Here is an 18,288-nt window from a genome sequence, read left to right on the forward strand (position 1 = left end):
ATTTGTGTGCACTACTCATTGTTTATGTGTGATGATCGATGTGCATGTGTTTGCATGGATTTGATGTTTCAAAAGTAGGGTTTGTTATTACAAATGGGAACATTTGAGTGGGGACCGGTGCTGTCTGCTGTCGTGTCCTAGCGCGTCCACGGACGTATGATGGTCCAGATTTGCCCAGTCCATTTATACATGCTCTTATCACGGCAGAATAAAAAAAAGTAGCTAAAAAATGTGTATGGGGAGACTCATACTACTAACTAGATGATAACCTGTGTGTCACTACGGATTCGATCGGAACATATTTCAGTTATGTTTGCTTGTATGGAACATGGATGTTCTAATTAATATTATGATTTTGTCGTATGATACATATGATTTCGTATTTTCATTATTGAATTGACCCTTCTTCGTGCATATTTCACTAGTACAAAACAGGGCTTTCGTCACAGGGCAATATTCACATTAGTCCCGGTTCAGTCACAAACCGGGACTAATGTGAGCATTGGTCCCGGTTCGTGCGGCTAAGGCATTAGTCCCCGGTTCACCTGGGCCCTTTAGTCCCGGTTGGTGCCACGAACCGGGACTAAAGGGTGCGATGCCCATTAGTACCGGTTGGCACCAACATGGATCTAACCTTTAGTCCCGGTTGGTGCCACCAACCGGTACTAATGCCTCACAGCCCATTAGTACCGGTTCATGGCACGAACCGGTACTAAAGGTCCCATTTTCAAACTCTACCCCCCCCCCCCCCCCCCCCCGACCGCCTTTTCAGTTTTAGAAAAAAAAGAAATGATGGAAATGTCAAAAAAATAAAATAAAATAAGTTTCCCATGTGATATGTGGTCTAGTTGTTGGGAAAATTTACAAATATGAATTTCGACTTTATTTGCAAAATCTCTCTGGAATTTGTAAAATGGGCATAACTTTTGCATACGAACTCGGATTAAAAAGTTTTTTATATGAAAAATCATCTACTCTGAAAGTTACATCCGATTTTAATCGGGGGAACCCCGTTAAACATTTTCAAAATCCTCAAAAACCTAACAGAAAAAAAGTTACGGGGCTTTTAAGATCTGGAGAGGCAAAAAAATTCAAAAAATTTCAAACTATGGTCAAACTGTGGTCAAACAATGGTCAAACTAATTATTCTAGAATATTAGTGTTACTAAATAATTATTTCAGTTCTTTTGAATTTTGGTCAAATCTGGTCAAACTGTGGTCAAACAGTGGTCAAACAATGGTCAAACTAATTATTCGAGAAATATTAGTGTTACTAAATAATTATTGTTTTTTAAAACAATAGTTTCAAACTCAAACAGTGAAATGTGTCACTTCATGCTCAAGCTAAATTCCTGGGGGTTAATAGGATTGACATCTTACTATTGTCAGGAAAACAACAAGTGCAGACTTGGAAACGAGGGAGAATAGAACCCGGAAGTTAAGCGTGCTCAGGCTGAAGTAGTGACGGGAAGGTAGATGATTTGGAATGATGAAGGGTGATTAGAGATTAGAGGATAAATTGAGCAGTGATGAGAGGTGGTGATTAGAGATTAGAGGTAAAATAATTCAAAAATTTGAAAATAAAAAAAAATCAAAAAAAATTCGCAAAATTTTTTCCAAAAAAAAAATCATAAAAAGAGCTCCACGAACCGGGACTAAAGGGGGGAGGCATTAGTAACGACCCTTTAGTCCCGGTTCAAAAACCGAGACTAAAGGCCCTTACCAACCGGGACAAAAGCCCCCTTTTCTACTAGTGTTTGCATCTTGAGGTGGACCTTTTGTCATGTATGTTTGTATGTTGATGTGACATGTTTTTCATGTTAAGAGAAAATGGTTTAATGGGATCGAGTACTTAGTTCTATAGGACAGGAATAGAGAAAAAAATGTAAGAGTAAAAAAAAGAAGCACAGACAAAAAAAATGATGGTGATGCCAAGGAGAGAAATATTGATGAGAACGAGTGCACAAGGTGTAGTGGGTCGAAGTAATACAGACTGAAACAAAAAAAATGTAAAGAATTTGACGTCAATTTTTTACGAGGAGTGTCCGACGAAAGCAAAGTGGATTGGGGGTGGGAAGGGTCTCGACGCCGACAGAGGCAGCGTGGGGAAGAAAGCCCTAGCAGGCAGGGAAAAATTATTGTGAAGTTAGTTGACTACTCGGCAGCTCTGAGTAGAGCTTTCAATGCATAGTTAAAAATTGTTCGTTTTATTCTTGTCCACCATTCCACAAGCAAAGCCAATGATATTAAAACTGTAGATAGCTCAAAAATTAATGACCACTAAGAAATTGAATGGGAAGACGCATACTAATAGAATAAAATCCATGACGTGAAAGATGATGGAACACTGATGCCGAAGAGGAAAAAACATAATGGGATTGTTTGCACATGGTGGTGGGTTGAAGAGCCAAAAATACACTGACTAGCCCATGTCTCGACCGTAAGGTGTGTGTCTCTTGTGCATCTCTTGAAATTCGATCGACGTATGTCTTTCGTGGATCTATCTGCATTCGATCTTTGTTCGTCTGCGTGCGTGTGTCTGTAGGTCGGATTCTTTCGATTTACGCTTCTGTCGGTCGTCGGCGGTTGTTGTTCTAGTGCGCTGGCCGTATGAAGGCTTAGCTCGATGACTTTTCAAGTATATATTACAACATGATTTTTAGAAAGAATTTTTTTTTTTGCAGTGACTACCTCGCAGAGACACCACGTGGGATCCACAGAATCTACAGATTTGGGTCGTTCTACGCATGGGGAACGTGTTGACCCCGCTCGCACGCACACCAGTGCTTCCGCAATCGCACACACAGGCTGGTCCCGCGCGCGTCTGGACCCACGCGTCACCGGGACGTGTTCGTGTGTGCCTTGGGCGAACAACACAAATCTGGCCCGATCTTGGCGTGCGGCACGTGTTGACTGGGTCCCTCCCTCACACCATGCACGCAATGGAGTACGGAGTAGTTACTAATTGCTTGGCGTGGCGCAAATCTAACCTACTCCTCATGGCTGTACCTTGGTGAGAGCTTTCGTCCGCCATGTCCATGGAGATTGGAAGCAACCACCACCACCACCACCAGGGGGACGAGACTGGCGATCTAATGAAGCCGGACTCAGGTCGGCGCTCCATTCCTTGATCAATCCTCGGACAGGCTAGTTAATTATGTACAGTAGATGCAAGACATTTGTTAGTCTGCTTCTTCTTCTACGTTCAGAAAACCCCCCGGGACTGCTGCGAGGAGGAGCGCCTGCCACGAACCGGCGGCAGTTCCAGCAGGCCATTCCGGCGCCCTTTGTGTCATTCGGGCAGCCCACCGCCAACACGCCGATGCCCCATCATCAGGTTTGCGTTTTTCGGTCTCCTTCAGCTCCTGCTCGGTTTGCCTGTCTGATCGACCTGCTTCACTCACTGCTCTTCTTCTGCAGGCGCAGCTCCGGTTCCACGGCCACCACGGCGGATCCAGGTCGCCGCTCAAGTCGCCTGGGAGCAACCCTAGTGCCGCCGATGGCGTCTCGTCCAGAAATCAGCACCGTTTCACCGCCATCGGTGCCGCCGTGTCCAGGTCTGCGGTTGGTGTCTACGCCCCAAGGTACGTACTGCATCATCTACCTATATCTAACTCATGGCAGTAATTTTAAACTTGTTTCTGACTGACAAATGAATATATGTTTGGCCTGCAAACTACAAAGCCGGAGCATACGGAATCCAAAGTCAACACTAATGACTATGTTCTACAACGGCGCCGTCAACGTGTTCGACGTCCCGGTGGACAAGGTACACATACATTGCTCGTACGTGTGGTGAATGAAGAAGCTGGCATTTTTAGCTTCTCATGTCTACATTTGCTTAGATATATGGGTTATTGACTATCTTTTTTGAACCGTGACAGGCCCAGGACATTATGGTTTTAGCAGGCAGGGCTTCTGTTTCAAGCCCACCCAGTGCAGTCCAGAAATCTGATTCTCTTGTCCCGGCCAATACATCAGGATTTCCGGTGCCCGGGGCGAGGAAGATTATAATTCAGAAACCAGGAGAGACCATGGCACCTCATGTATCAGTCATTTCAAGTCCGATCCCCGTCGTGTCACAATCTCCGACGATCTCCAAGAGCACGCCAGGCTACCAAAATTGCACTCCAGCTCCGACGACATACTCAGGCATACCATCATCAGTTGTTCCGCCGCTAAGTAATGCACCCTCAGCTCAACGGATGCAACAAGCATCTACTGCTGTTGCAGCAGCTATTAAGCCAATTGGTACGTACGACTACAAATTATAGTTTATTACCAGTTGTTGTTTGCTAGTTCTGCACTTCAATTCCTATTGAGAGATGGTGCCTAGCTAGAAAAGTGTTATAGGAGTATTGATTCATGCTCTTGGTTCAGCTGTCCATCAATCTCGGAAAGCATCTCTAGCCCGATTCTTGGAGAAGCGGAAAGACAGGTATAAATATGTCGCGTCTTAGTTTGGCGATGACACTTTGCAAAAGGGATATCTCCTTGGATCAAATTTCATCGACACACTATTTCTTTTGCAGAGTTTCAAGTGTCACGCCATACTCATTGTCAAAGAGCCCGCTAGCGAGCACCGGTACCTTGGGCAGTGCGAGCACTGCAAGCAAGTTATCTCGTGCAGACATTGCTCCATCCGGCAACAATTGCCACGAGTCTATGAGCATGGACATGTACAATGATGATAGCTTAGCAATGTCCCGTAGGGTGGTTATTGAGTTGGAATAAGAGATAGAAAGATTTTTCTGTTGTATGAGGTTATTTTTTCCTTTAGTTACATATTTTCTAGTTTAATTTTAGTCAGACTGTATTTTTAGGAGCATGCTACCATTATAAGTTAGAGATAGCAATAAGAGATAACCAATGTTGTATACCATATTTTTTGTCTTCTCTAGATGTTTTGCAATGGATAATGGATCTGTATTATACTGCTTGTCTAGCCGGCGCCTCTTAATGGAAGAGATGTGCGACGTGTTCGAAGGTGTTACGAATTTGGCTTGTCCTACCACAATTAAGATACACAATTGTTGCTTATCGCAAAGCTACATGTAAGAGGGGAGGATAACACATCTATTTTTTTAACATTTGCAAAAAAAATATTTTTGGTGGGCAGGAGCGTATGCTCCCAAGAGTCGAATTGGATTTCTAGCAAAAAAGAACTTCTCAAACTCGTTTCGCAGACTATAAAACTTTTGTACATATTATACAACATATTCATCGATGTTTGGGAGAATCTATACTGATGCCATGTCGCAAATAATAATTGTCTAACAGTTTTTTCTTGACGCAGGAACAGTAGGACATCAAACTATACATGAAAAAGAAAAAAGAAAAAGGTGTCATATCGTGTAGCACAGTGTTTAGGAAATAGGAGTCCTTAAAGCTTGTGACAAGCAGATGTGTTCTAAAAATGTCCAGTTGAAAATGAGATGACCATGTTGTGAATCAATTGCACTGGATTCCTTGAGAGCTTATGCACATAACGGGGCGATAAACAATGATGAACAGTGTTTGTATATACATATGCATACAGGGCTCAAGTTTTTTTTCCCAGGAAAGGAACTTTCATTAATCAAACCAAATGGTTATATTCGAAGATAACAATGTGCTAGCTATTTCATCAGGCGAACACGGAGCCAACAAGCAGTTCGTTGTTACGAACGATCAATAGATGCATATAGGGCTCTATTTAACTGATGACCATCATTGCAATGCCTAAAACAACATGACTTTTTTTACTATCTATGATGTGAGCATCAAGTAAGCTTATTTTAACAATGTAGGGTCCCATGCATATCTCTTCCCGCCATCCTGCATAAACAGTTCCCGCCATGCACATATCCCGAAAAGTGGTGTCCAGAGATCAATGACGTTGAGCATAGGTTGGGGTGGACCATGGTCCCACACAACATTCTCGCGAGAGTATGCGCCATCACTACAAGCAAGTTATCTCATGCAGACGTTGCTCCAACCAGCAACAAATGCCCGGATCTATGAGCATGGACATGTACAATGGCGCCAGCTTACCAATGTCATGTAGGGTGATTATTGAGTTGGAATGGGAGATGAATGAACAAAGAGGTTTATCTTCTCTTAGTTAAGAGATGATCTCTTAGTAGTAGTAAGGGAGGGGACCAACATCCTTAACCCACCCCGCGTCTCTCGTCCCCTGCATCGCCTCGGAGCGACGCGTGTGGAACCCTAGATCGGGTCGCCGCCAGCCGCCCTTCCCATCTCCTACCTCCCCTCATCATCGATGGATGAGGTCGCTGGACTAAGTCCACGCGGCGGATGGCGACAGTGGGGCACCCCCTATTCTGTGGCAGGATTTCTTGGGTGAAGGGAGGCTCGCCCTTTCTGCGGTGCGTGGCGCCGGCTACTACAACAGTGATCTCCATGGCTGCGTTCACGTGGGGTTGTAGCTCGGTGATCCTGCTGGCGAGTCGGGGTGGGGCGGTGGCCTCCTTCTTTCCTTTGGAGCATAGTTTTAAAAATCGAACTGGACTAGCGGTCTGAACAGAAAACCCCCAAACCAGTGCCTTGTTGTTTTTTTAAGGTACATCAACAAGGAATCAAACATCTAACCTTTAGTCAAGGCATGCTAAAGCCTCAACAACCAACTAGTCTAATATCACATTGTGATTTATTAATCTTTTACATCCAATATATGTGTATTGATTTGATGTGATGCCAAAATTTTGAGATATTACCTTAACTATTTTGTTTTGTCACAAATGAACAGGTGGGCCAACCAGTAAAAACCTGAACCGACAGCCTCACCGGTTTTGTTGTCGGTTAAGTTTTTTAAATTATGCTTGGAGACTCCTTTGCACGTGGGCCGGCTGCTTTCCAACCTCTAGTGGCTTCTGCTCGGTGTTTCGACAGGTGGTTGCTGGATCTGGTCTTCTCCGGGTTCGGCTTGTCGGTGGCTGCTGGCGGCAAGCTGGTGGCTCTTGCGTGGGATGGCACCGTCTTTACGCTTGAGGTGCGCGGGCCAGTGGCTCTCCTGGGTCACTGGCTACTTGGGTTGGAGGATTGGACTACTTCTAGTAAGAATCTATCGGCTTTGTCGGTGCCAACGACGCGTAGCCCTTGGTTGTCGCTCTTCTCGCTGGAGGGTCATCAAGGAGCTCTCCCTCCTCCTCCATCCCGAGCCATGTGCTTTGTGTGAAAGCTCAAGACTCTGGCATGAGTCACGCGATGGCGTTGCTTCCATGTCACTAACCCCTTGAGGGCATCGCCTTGAAGGTCATGGCCTCCTACACATTTCCCGGGGGGTTGGACGCGTGCATCACCGCGATTGGCCGGTGCCCAACCAGTGGTGCTTGGTGGCATTGCGGCCTTTGTGGTGATGATGATGGTGGCAAGATATGCAAGGGTCGCGACTTGCCTTTGTTGTTGAAATTCGGACTTGTTCCTGGGCATGAAGTTGGAGCTCCAGCATTGCGGGGCGACACAGTGTTGACGGTGCTAGGTGATGGGCAGTTCAGACTCTATCAGTGCTAGATGTGCTCCTTTTCTCCTATGAGGCTCGTCATCAAAGTCGGAGGTGCCTGGTCCTTGGCGTCGGTGGCCGATTGTTTGGCTTTGGTCAGTAGAGTCCTCATGTTTTGTTTGTTCGGAGGGGTCTCTATAGGTCGTACGCGGCGAAATCGGAGTATCTTGCTCATGGAGAGGTCATGACGATGACATCACAGGCAACCTGGACAGTGTCCTCTCCTTGGTGGTGCGTGTGGGTCTTGTGGGTGCCATGTCGGCCGGGGTGCCTTTCTTTCTGGACGTATTGTGACAATTTTTGCTCGGTTTTGGGAAAATTAACCGCACATTCATCTTTTTTAAGAAATTGAGATCCTCCGGTGCTGAGTTTTGGGGAAAAAATATAATCTCTTGGTAAGAAACATAAGGCAATTTTTCCTGTTGTATGAGATGCCTCCTTATAATTTCACAGTTTCTAGCTTTATTTCAATCACACTACTTTTTTAGGATCATGCTATCTTTATAAGAGATACTCCATATTGTCTAGCATTTTTCCTCTGTCTCTAGATGTCGTGCAATCCATAAACTGTCTACATATGTATTTATACTACTCGACTAGCTATTGTCTATTATTCCAAGAGTTCTACGATGTTGCAGATTCATAGCTCTTATAGTTCTTAATAAAAAGGTTTACAAACTCAATCTTAGTCAGAGCGACCAAATCCAGGTTACCTCTCCTGCCCTAAATCAAGGTTTGCAGGATGATTTAATGGGGTGCTTGGGAGCAATTTCTTCTATGAGGGTAAAAGGTTTCACAAACTCAAACTTAAAAGGTTAAAAGTAGAATTTAATCTTCAGATAATATACGCAGGTTCTTTCTCCCAAAAATACCATCAGTACTACAAATGTAGCAATACCGGATGTCCTGCCATAGGATGTCCTATGCATTATTGCAAAAAAAGAAAAGTTGTATCATACATTTTTTTTCCTGATAATGGGCACTTTATTAACCCAAAGTGTCGCATTGATTGACACAAACCAGTCAGCACATCCGACTTCTGCATGATTAGGATGCACACAACAAAGACGCTTTATTTGTAAATACAAAGTTATGATAAGACCAAGTAGACCACGTAAGGCGAATATGAAAGTGGCACTTGAGCAATCCTGAGACAATGATGCCAGCCATTTGGGGCAAAAATAATTTAAGCCACTTGTTACAACCATGTACGCACTATCGTAAATTGCAGTTGGTGTCCTTGTCGCTGCAGTGTAGATCACAAATGGAGCCAGTGTGTGCACTAGTATATAGGATGCACTAAAGAGGGATATTTACCATTAAAGGTGAAATAATTCCTACATAGCCAGAGCGAGCAAATAGGGTAACCTCTGCCATCCTTAGTATATAGCCTGCCGCCGAGAGGAAATTTACCATTAAAAGACGAAATAATTCCTACATAGCCAAAAGGTGTTTTATCATCTCATCATTGTTACCTAGTTTCGTTATCCCAACAAAGTCCAACTTATGCTCACACACACAATTGGCAATATGTTAGCTTCCAAAGATGACCGCATAGTACCAGAGTGCATCAAGTCCAGAGAAGAATTTTATTTCTTGGGCCATATAATTAATTCCAATTTCTGTCAAGTTATTAGAAGATGACTATAGTACTAGAGTGGACTAGAACATATGTAGTTGGGAGGCCATAGTACATTCTTTGCAATACTTAATATTTTTTCTTGAAACTGAGGCCAAAAGGCCTCTATCCATTTATTAAGAAGAAGAAAATTGTCTGATTAGTTAGTGAAAAATCAGAAGAACGCCTATTTGCAACACTTAATATTCATCAGCGCTCATGGACATTGGTGGGCTTCTTCTCAGATTGAGGCGTGGAGCGAGTCTGTACGATCTCCTTGATTGCTTGAGCAAAGTTGGGATTGCCATTTAGTGCATCCCTTGATTATACTAGAGCATAGGTGGTTGAGGTGTGCATCGGCATGACTAGAGCATAGGTAGCTGGGAAGCACATTAGTGCATTATTTGCACCACTTAATCTTCAACAGGGACTCATAGACATCGGTGAGCTTCTTCTCACATAGAGATGGCTGAGTGAGTTTGTATCATCTCCTTGATTGTTTGAGCACCATGCATTCCTTCCGTCTGAAAAATATAACTAGATTATACTAAATGATATAAGTGGCTGCTAATACTGCCACAAAAGATTGTCATGTCTGTGCACACAAATATTTGTACATATTTTAACTCCCCCAAAAGTATAGCCACCGAAATACCTGATCATGTATGGTACACATGCTCTCGTGTGATGGAGCACATCATAGGTGTCGGGGGAGCGATCCCTCATTTTGGGAGACGAGTGGGCATGCGATATGGAGTGAACCGAACACTATGAAAAAAAATCGATAGGCTGAATTGCATATAAACCCAATAACAAGAGAGATGTCAGGATATAGTCTGGGCAGCTGTAGCCCTAGCCTGACCTTACTTCTCCTATTGTGCATGAACATTAGGATCAATCCCGACTCTTTTTCAAACTGAAGCTTGGCCAAAAAAAACTTAGCAAAATCCCATCCCAAATAGCCTTAGTGAACCACGACCTAATTCATGAGATAGACCTCACAAAATTTTCTTTGAGAGACAAATCGTGCCTAGAAAGCACTAGCAAACACATGTCTAACAAGTTTTCATGCAAGGACATGTGACTACGATACATGATCAAGCATAATTATCAAATATGTTAAACAATTATCGGGCTTTAGCGATTCACAAAGGAAGGTATGTAGATTGAAAAATAGAAATAAACATAAAACACAAAGATCCCTACTAATGCCGAAAGCCCTGTAAAAGTTCTAGGTCGACATTTGCTCCATTCTTCACATCTTGATGTTTCTTCATCTACCCGATGATGTGCAAAATGTCAAGCCAGTACAAACTAGACTAACCTCATATGTTTAGAAGTCACGCACCTCAAGAATAGGGAACCTAAAATATTTTGATGGGCCATGCCGGACACATGCCTTACAAGACAGATTGACAAACGGATCCTCATTTGTGTAATTGATGAGGAAGATGGTTAAAATCATAAAACGAAAAGTCCTGAGAAACATTGGCTCCATAGAGTAGAGAAAGATTGTGTTACTAGGAGAGGCACTAAACCCGGAGCTTCTATTCCATACGACACTGTTTCAGCCGCAAAAAATACAAAGGCAAAACAAAGAACGTATTAGAATCAAAAAACGGATGAAGATTAGTTCCCTTGCCTCTTACTGCTAGGTCAGGTATCAAAGAAGAGTGGAACTTGGGGAGATTCAAAGGTGATTGATACTTTGACAATGGCTATGGTTTATCCATGGCATCCCGTTAGGACGATGGGTGAAGAAATAATTATTTATCTTTTGGAACTTATTTCATGGTAAATCTATTTTGTGATATTTAAAAAAACCTACCCATGAAACCTTTAACTCATGCCTAAAAATTATATTAAATTTCTTTCCGCAGTGGTTTCTTAAAACAACTCGTGCCTAGTGCCTATAAAATATGATGAATATCTAGTACATACGTGTTTGTTCATATTAGTCGTGCAATGAAAAAGGCCAAAAAGAAGAACATATGTAAATTGAATGATTTGTAGAAGTATGAGAGAAGACGGGGAAGTATAGTAGAAGAAAACTCTTTAGTATACTAGTTCAATGGGAACCCAACATACACTTTTGATAATTAAACAGTGGCATTCCATATGATGCCATTAACGTGGTGACGTCGCTCAAAGAACTCAAGAGTAAGTGAGAGGAAGAGATTGGGAAAAATTGTTTTCGTTCATTAAATTTGAAGAACGATAGGAGAAATTAATTTGATGGGAAATGCTGGAAATCATGCTGGTTACCTCAATGAACATGTTGTGGACGATGCCACTGGCCACAGCGGTGATGCTTGTCGAGATGACCTTGAGACAAAGCGACTCGAGTGCCTCGCACACCTTCGCAATGGCGTTGTGGGCATTGCCATGTCGCATGCTCATCATTGTCAACTCCTCTGCTACCTGCGTTACCTCCAGCTGCACAACTCGTTATGTGGTTATTCAATTATACGTTTTGTGATAGTGTTGTTGCATAAATTTTCCCTAAAAGTATTCACATCTGCTCTACTATCTCAGAAATGTCTCATTTCCTAATAAATGTTTCACACATAAAAAAAGATATAGATATAATTAACCACACCCCCCCCCCCCCATATTTAAATTGTTCTACAAGTTTTTCACATTTAATCGGAACTACTTGCACTGCATTTACAATTATGGTTTATTTACATATTTTAGACTTCTCATATCAAAGCCTCTTATATATCTAAGACTACAAAAGGTCAATATACATGTGATTGTATGAGATAAGTTGGTCACCATCAACCAATGGAATAGTAGGGTTGTATCCACGATGTTCACATATCACCAGTGAGGGCCCTTTGAAACTAAATATTCAATGGAGCTGAAGCAAGAAAAACTTCTTTCCGTCGTACCATATTATATAAGTTTAGATATTGGAGACTAAACGACTTATCTCCTAGAAGGTATATTTTGAAGATATTTTGTTGAGGCATGTTTGTTTTGAATAAACTCCTGCCAAACTAATCCATGATTAAGCATCTTAAAAAATAACTTAATGAGCAAGCACATGTTCTTACTTTCAAGATACTCATTCCCGAGACCAAAATATCCTTCATTCACCACAGAATATCTCACTTAGCTAATCGTTATTTCTGTCTATGCTCATCACATTTCCCAAAAAAAATCTAGATATGTAACAATCCAGTATTTTACTTACTCCTTTGTGCATTTCAAAGCAGAATAGCATAAACATCGGTAAATTAGTGAGGACAATATTGATGAGGATTAAAAGAACACAGGTGGTTTCTAATGGTTTGGGTATGTCGCACCAAAAAATCCATCACTTGCATGGACAATGACATTAGTACAGTCATGCCCCGTATAGAAGTGCAATCCATATTCCCAACTGAACACATAGCAATACATCCAGACATCTTTCTAACTTTTACAAGAAGCAATTTTCACGTGTGTACAATTGTCAATTTTTCACAGGAAGTAGGCTTGGTCCCAAGAACATACATCTGCATGGAGAGAACAATTCCATTCTTTCTCCTCTCTAACTCAACAAATCCATTCCTTTTGTTTTCTCTTTGATAACTTCAATTTATACCTTTTGAACTATAATTTTCTTTGTGTATTTTTTAATATATTTGTAATCCTAGCAATAAGAACTATAGAGCAAGGGCAATCTTGGATATAGTCTATAGCTCATGCTTAAATTACACTGATCCAATAAATACATTTGTACATATGGTTTCCAATTACGTGAAGCAAAGTGATATATAAACATAAAATATTTGAAAATTTTGAAAGATTTAAAATCTGTTTTTGAGATAATTGAAATTGTTTTTTAATGAGTGAAATTAGTTTTATGAAATAATTAAAATCGGTTCTTTTGAGATAGTGAAACGAGTAGTTTCAAATATGTGAGTTTGATTGTTTTGGAGTGTGAAATTGATTAATTCAAATATATTAAAATTTTCGAATATACTTCCTTAGTTCCAAAATAATTGAAGTTCTACATTTTTCCTAATTAAAACTTGCTTATGTTTAACCAACTCTACGAAAAGATATGCTATGATGTACAACACCACATACACATGATACAAAAATATATTTGATGAAGAATCCCATAAGACTAATTTGCTGTTCAGGATGTTGATATGTTTTTCAAAGAACTGATCAGACATAAACAAAATTGACTTATGACAAACCAAGAACTTCAATTATTTTTTAGCGGAGGTAGTATGAAACAAATTTCTGTGCAATTCTTGGAAATATTTGAAATGAGTTACTTCAAATATTTGAAATCAATGATTTCAATCTGAGAAATTGATTATTTCAAATATAATAAACCAATATTTTCCAAATATATGAAAGATGCAAGTGTTTTGTAAATCATGTGAAATATTTTTTCAAGTATGTGAAACTGATTGTTCCAATGTGTGAAATTAATTATTTCAATATATAAAACTGGTATTAGTCCAATACATGAAGCAATATTTAGTGTTTTTGCTAAGATGCCTATTACAATATGTGAAACTATTTTTTAATTGAAATAAATTTTTTGATTTGGGTTTCACTCTAACATGTTTTGTGAAATGCATGTGTCTGGAATTGAAATGCCTTTTGTGAAAGCAAATTTTGAAATTTTTTTTTTGAAGAATTGATATCATTTTTGAAATAAAATTAGGTGTTGAAAATAATTGAAAATTGTTACTACTGAAATTGTTGAAATTAATTTTTTGAAATAACTGGAATATATTTAATGAAAGAGTTGAAGTCAACTTTTGAGATGAAACCAGATTTTTCAAATGGGTGGAAATAGTTTTCTTAATGCAGGAAAAAATGTTTTATGAAATAATTGAAATTAGCTTTTTTAATATGTGAAATAGGTTAGTTCAACATGTGAAACTGGTTGTTCAATGTGTGAAATAGATTATTTCAAACATATGAAAATGTCAATTTAAAAATATGCAAAACATATTTAAGTGTGTTTTCTAAAGATGAGAAAAAAATATATGAAATATGTGAAACTGATTGTTTCAACGCGTAAAATTGATTATATTTTATATTGCTATTTTGAGTTTTTAAAATCTTTCGAATATTTGGCAATTTGTTGAAATAAAAAATTGAAATTGTTTATGAAATGAAAGTAAATATATATTTTATTGGTTAAGTACATTAGCTTAAAGGGTAAATGATGCATGTGTGGGTTCATGCTACGCCAGATAAGAACATAACACATGGTGGGGCCTGGCCAGAAATAGAAGGTGGAACACCTAGTAAAGAAGTGGAACACACTAGATACATGGCTCATATAAAGCTAGCTGGCAGCACCCTATTGGTGCATATCTCGCCAGTAGCTAGCTGCCAGCACCCTATTGGTGCATATCTCGCTAGATTTACCAATTACAGAAGAGAAACCATATAATACAAGAAAATGGCCTTCCAACTACTGAGTACCATTGGAAGATACACACTTCAGGTGTCTTTTCCGTTAATATTTCTATTAAAATATCAGCGGGGACTTCATTAATATTGGTCATGCTTTCAGCAACCAATGCATTTGGAAATTAAAATGCCATAAAAAATCAAGATTTTTAGATGGTACTTAGACAATTCGACCGAACATATAAATGTTCCTTGCAGCGTGTAAAGGCACAAGCGCCCTTTGCTTTCGATATATCTAATTGGAAATGGTAGCTCGGGCTAAGTTCAACCCGTTTGGATGAAAGTCCAGTAGTAACATGATTTGTGAGTTATGTAATGTTATTAGCAGGTGGTTTTGTTGACACTTTTTTGTCCATGTATGATATTTCGAATGATGTAACTTTTATGAGATAAAAGAGTTGTCTGGCAGGAAATATTCCCGCCTTTTCGGGGGAAACTTGTGTGGTCGTCCGAGCAATAACAACTTCCACAACTCTACGCATCTCAGTGTTGCTAACTACTAGTACCATCGTTTCCTCATTTTGCTAGGTGCGGGTCCACCTATCACGCTCGCTTCATTCTGGTCCCGAACTTTCTTTCGGTCAGGAGTTAGAAACATGTGAATATTTACCTCAATGATTTTGACCGGATACGTGGCAGGGAAACAGAAGGCACCATTTATGGATGAGGCGGAGGTAGTCCTCCTCATCTTCCAACGGATATCATAAACATGTGAAAACTACTGAGGAGAAGGCACCCCCGCAATAAGGAGTTTGCCTACACGCTTCAGGTGTCTTTCCCCTTAAACTATGTAGGTGGACCTCATTAATACTAGTAACAGTTTCCGCAATAAATACATTTGGAAATCAACTTCCTGTTCAAAAGTTTTTTATCCGTTACTTGGACAAAGGTGTGTTGCATCTGTGAGGAGAAAACAGTTCACCGCTTATTTCTATCATGGTCGTTTGGCACACTACACTACTGTACTGCCCATGTACGTAGCTTATTTGTCCCCACCGACGAGTATAACGAACTATGCTAAAAAAAAGGGGTATAGCAAATATTTTCGGCAACCGATTGACGGGGGTTCAACCTAGGCTTAAGGCCCAAATCAGAGCAAGAGTATGTTCTTTAGTGTGGGCGACCGAAATGACGAAATGGTTGTATTTTTTACAGGATAAACGTTTCAATTTTCTGCAAGTTAGCTACCAGCAAGATCCATATATATGTTCTGTTCCATATAGCATGTGGAAGCACGACAGCCCATGGCTTAGCTCGGGCTATGTTCCATCGGTTTGGCTGATGGTCCAAGTAACATGATTTGTGAATGGGTTATGTAATGTAATTATCAGTTGGTTAAAATAATTTGTGTATTAGTTAATGCAGATGTTGGGAATATTTTTTTTTCCGGGAATATTCTTATTTGCCGAGGTGCAGGTTCACCTATCTCCCTCACTTCATTCTTGTCTAACTTCCTTTCACTCCGGAATAACACTGAGCAACATGTCACATGTGAATGATTACCTCGAGGATTTGAACCGGATGCGTGGCAGGAGAAGAGAAGGCGCCGTTGATGGAGGAGGCAGAGGTTGTCCTCCTCATCTTCTTCCGCGGCGAGGAGCCGACGCCATGGTCCTCTGCGTTGCTGCCGGTCGAGGCGGCGTCGTCCGCCTTGGCCACGGCGGTGCAGCTGTCGGTTCCGAGGGCGGCGAGAATCTGGCGCTCCTGCTCCTGCAGCTCCTCGATGTAGGCGATGGCGTCCTGGATGATGGAGGCCTTGTCCATCTAACGCCCGGTGCACAAACGAAATCAAATTAAACTGCATGCAGCATATATACGAACGTGTAGGCAAGTGCTCCTGTAAATGAAACCTTGGTGATGTTTGGAACGATACGGCGAAGGGCGTAAAGCTTCTCGTTGAGCATCCTTCGCCGGTGCCTCTCGTTGATTATGTTCTTTCTCTCCAAGCTGCTTGCCTTGGTCGACCGCGAGGTGGCGCCGTCCGGCGAGCTCGTCGAGTCGTCGTGCAGGCCGGACAGAGAGTCCTCGGCCGGCAGGTACATGCTGCAACAATACATCCAACTCCCAAGGGTTACAAAGTATGCACGGAAGACGGAACAATCATAGCACAGCAAGATCAGGCCGGAAGCAGAGTGGACTAGGGTGTTCATGCTTGCATGCTGCAGGGGCTCACCTATCTGCGTCGCCGAGCTCGAGCACCAGGGCCTCCCAAGAGAAATCCAAGCTCACGTCCATGTCGGACTCCATTGCTCTGCTACTGTGCTAGATCTGCTCTACTCTCCTCTCTCTCTCTCTCTCTCTCTCTCTCTCTCTCTCTCTCTCTCTCTCTCTCTCTCTCTGCTATTTGTTCTCGTGCTTGTTTTAAGTTCTGCGTCGCTGGGTAGCGGGGGCCACCCTATCCTGATGCCATCTGGCGGCCTCTCGAGGAAGGCATCGTGCGTACTAAGATAAGTATAGCCAAATACATTGCCTAAACAAATGATCATCTTTATGTACATTTCTTTAGAAACCAAAAGAGAAAGAGCACCCTAAAAATAGCTAAGACGGTGTGGAATGAATAATTGGCATGTCAACGAACACATTGCAATCACCCTAGATATTTGCACTACATGAAAGCCTTATTCAGTAACCTTACTTGCATTTATAGAAAACTTACAGTTCCACAATCCCTAAAATCAATAAGGAATTTAAAATTTGCAGTCATCTATTCAGTCCTTCACCCCCCCCCCCCCCCCCCCCCCCGAGTTGACATCAATGTGGCACCAACATATACTGCACCGCATGTTGTTGTCGGAATTAGTTGCAATATACATCAACAAGATTTGATTACATAGAAGATGAACATCTGGACTTATACTATGAGAACTCAAATTGAAAAGAGATATGATTTAGTGTATTTAATTATTGTATAGTTGTAAAAAAATTGATATAAGTAGCATGGTTGCAAGTGGCATGGTTTCATGGTGAGAGAAATATGTTAGCGGGGATCATCTATTTAGTTATACTAGAAGATAACCTACATGTTGCCCCATAGACACGGCTGAAAACATGGAGTTTTAAGAAATGGATAGTTAAGAAAATGATGTTAATAATTGTGTGATTAATTATGATGGTCTGTCCTGCAAAAAATATTTTTTATGATGGTGTGATAGCGATTCATGATTCCTTGATGTGAAAGGGCCACATGCGTATACAAATAGATAGTGATTGGCCTGTTGATGGTGTGGCGGACATGCATGATTGTTGATGCACAATTATCTAAGAATAGCAAAAAAAACTACCCCCTCCGTTCGGAATTACTTGTCTCGGAAATGGATGTATCTAGAACTAAAATACGTCTAGATACATCCATTTCTGCGACAAGTAATTCCGAACGGAGGGAGTACTTAAGAATAGACGACGGGATGTGGCACTAACAATAAAACAGTTTTGCCAAAGTGAGGGTGTAATTTTTTTTCTTTTGAAAAGGTTATTCCCCTGCCTCTACATCATCAGGATGCACATAACCATCTTTAAGCAAAAACTTGTTCGAGTTGTCGTACCATTTCTTACCAGATAATAAAATGGGTCAAATGAATGGGCAATGCCATATGCAATGCTCTGAATAACTATATGCATTGTGGTAGGGGTCCCTGCATAGTTAAACTTGAAAGCGATGTGACATGGACTGTGCACAGATCTGTTGCGGTCTGAGAATTGTAGTGCACTGTGCCATACTGCTGCTATGTCCGCC

The 18,288-nt window shown here is 41.2% G+C and overlaps 2 protein-coding genes across 5 annotated transcripts; one reads left to right on the forward strand and one right to left on the reverse strand.

Moving 5' to 3' along the window:
• The first annotated feature begins 2,940 nt into the window (after positions 1–2,940).
• LOC141021572 (protein TIFY 6a-like) lies at positions 2,941–4,928 on the forward strand. The gene is made up of 7 exons (XM_073497409.1): positions 2,941–3,111; positions 3,210–3,337; positions 3,421–3,584; positions 3,685–3,769; positions 3,885–4,251; positions 4,381–4,438; positions 4,533–4,928. Exons 1-7 carry the CDS (start codon positions 3,033–3,035, stop codon positions 4,732–4,734), a joined length of 1,083 nt encoding a protein of 360 aa, XP_073353510.1. The 5' UTR covers positions 2,941–3,032; the 3' UTR covers positions 4,735–4,928.
• A 3,620-nt stretch (positions 4,929–8,548) lies between these two features.
• On the reverse strand, positions 8,549–16,999 carry LOC109762637 (transcription factor BHLH6). Of its 4 annotated transcripts, XM_020321508.4 has the most exons (7): positions 16,729–16,896; positions 16,406–16,598; positions 16,059–16,319; positions 11,385–11,555; positions 9,775–9,887; positions 8,977–9,643; positions 8,549–8,892 (listed from the first exon to the last, which is right to left on the reverse strand). In XM_020321508.4, exons 1-6 carry the CDS (start codon positions 16,800–16,802, stop codon positions 9,604–9,606), a joined length of 852 nt encoding a protein of 283 aa, XP_020177097.1. In that variant the 5' UTR covers positions 16,803–16,896; the 3' UTR covers positions 8,549–8,892; positions 8,977–9,603. The 4 variants fall into 4 exon arrangements, with proteins under 4 accessions (XP_020177097.1, XP_073353305.1, XP_020177098.1 ...); XM_073497204.1 differs by lacking the exon at positions 9,775–9,887 and having other exon boundaries at positions 16,729–16,999; XM_020321509.4 differs by lacking the exon at positions 9,775–9,887 and having other exon boundaries at positions 8,549–9,643; positions 16,729–16,999.
• Between the last annotated feature and the right edge of the window lie 1,289 nt (positions 17,000–18,288).

This window comes from Aegilops tauschii, chromosome 4 (genome assembly GCF_002575655.3).
Source record: "Aegilops tauschii subsp. strangulata cultivar AL8/78 chromosome 4, Aet v6.0, whole genome shotgun sequence".
Taxonomy (NCBI): domain Eukaryota; kingdom Viridiplantae; phylum Streptophyta; class Magnoliopsida; order Poales; family Poaceae; genus Aegilops; species Aegilops tauschii.

Excerpts from the sequence above, each read along its gene's own strand:
- LOC141021572 (XM_073497409.1), top strand. The coding sequence starts at position 3,033 with ATGTCCATGGAGATTGGAAGCAACCACCACCACCACCACCAGGGGGAC. Across the intron at positions 3,338-3,420 it reads CGCCGATGCCCCATCATCAG|GCGCAGCTCCGGTTCCACGG; the intron begins GTTTGCGTTTTT and ends CTTCTTCTGCAG. Across the intron at positions 4,439-4,532 it reads TTGGAGAAGCGGAAAGACAG|AGTTTCAAGTGTCACGCCAT; the intron begins GTATAAATATGT and ends TTTCTTTTGCAG.
- LOC109762637 (XM_020321508.4), bottom strand. The coding sequence starts at position 16,802 with ATGGAGTCCGACATGGACGTGAGCTTGGATTTCTCTTGGGAGGCCCTG. Across the intron at positions 16,599-16,728 it reads GAGCTCGGCGACGCAGATAG|CATGTACCTGCCGGCCGAGG; the intron begins GTGAGCCCCTGC and ends GTATTGTTGCAG. Across the intron at positions 16,320-16,405 it reads TCGTTCCAAACATCACCAAG|ATGGACAAGGCCTCCATCAT; the intron begins GTTTCATTTACA and ends ACCGGGCGTTAG.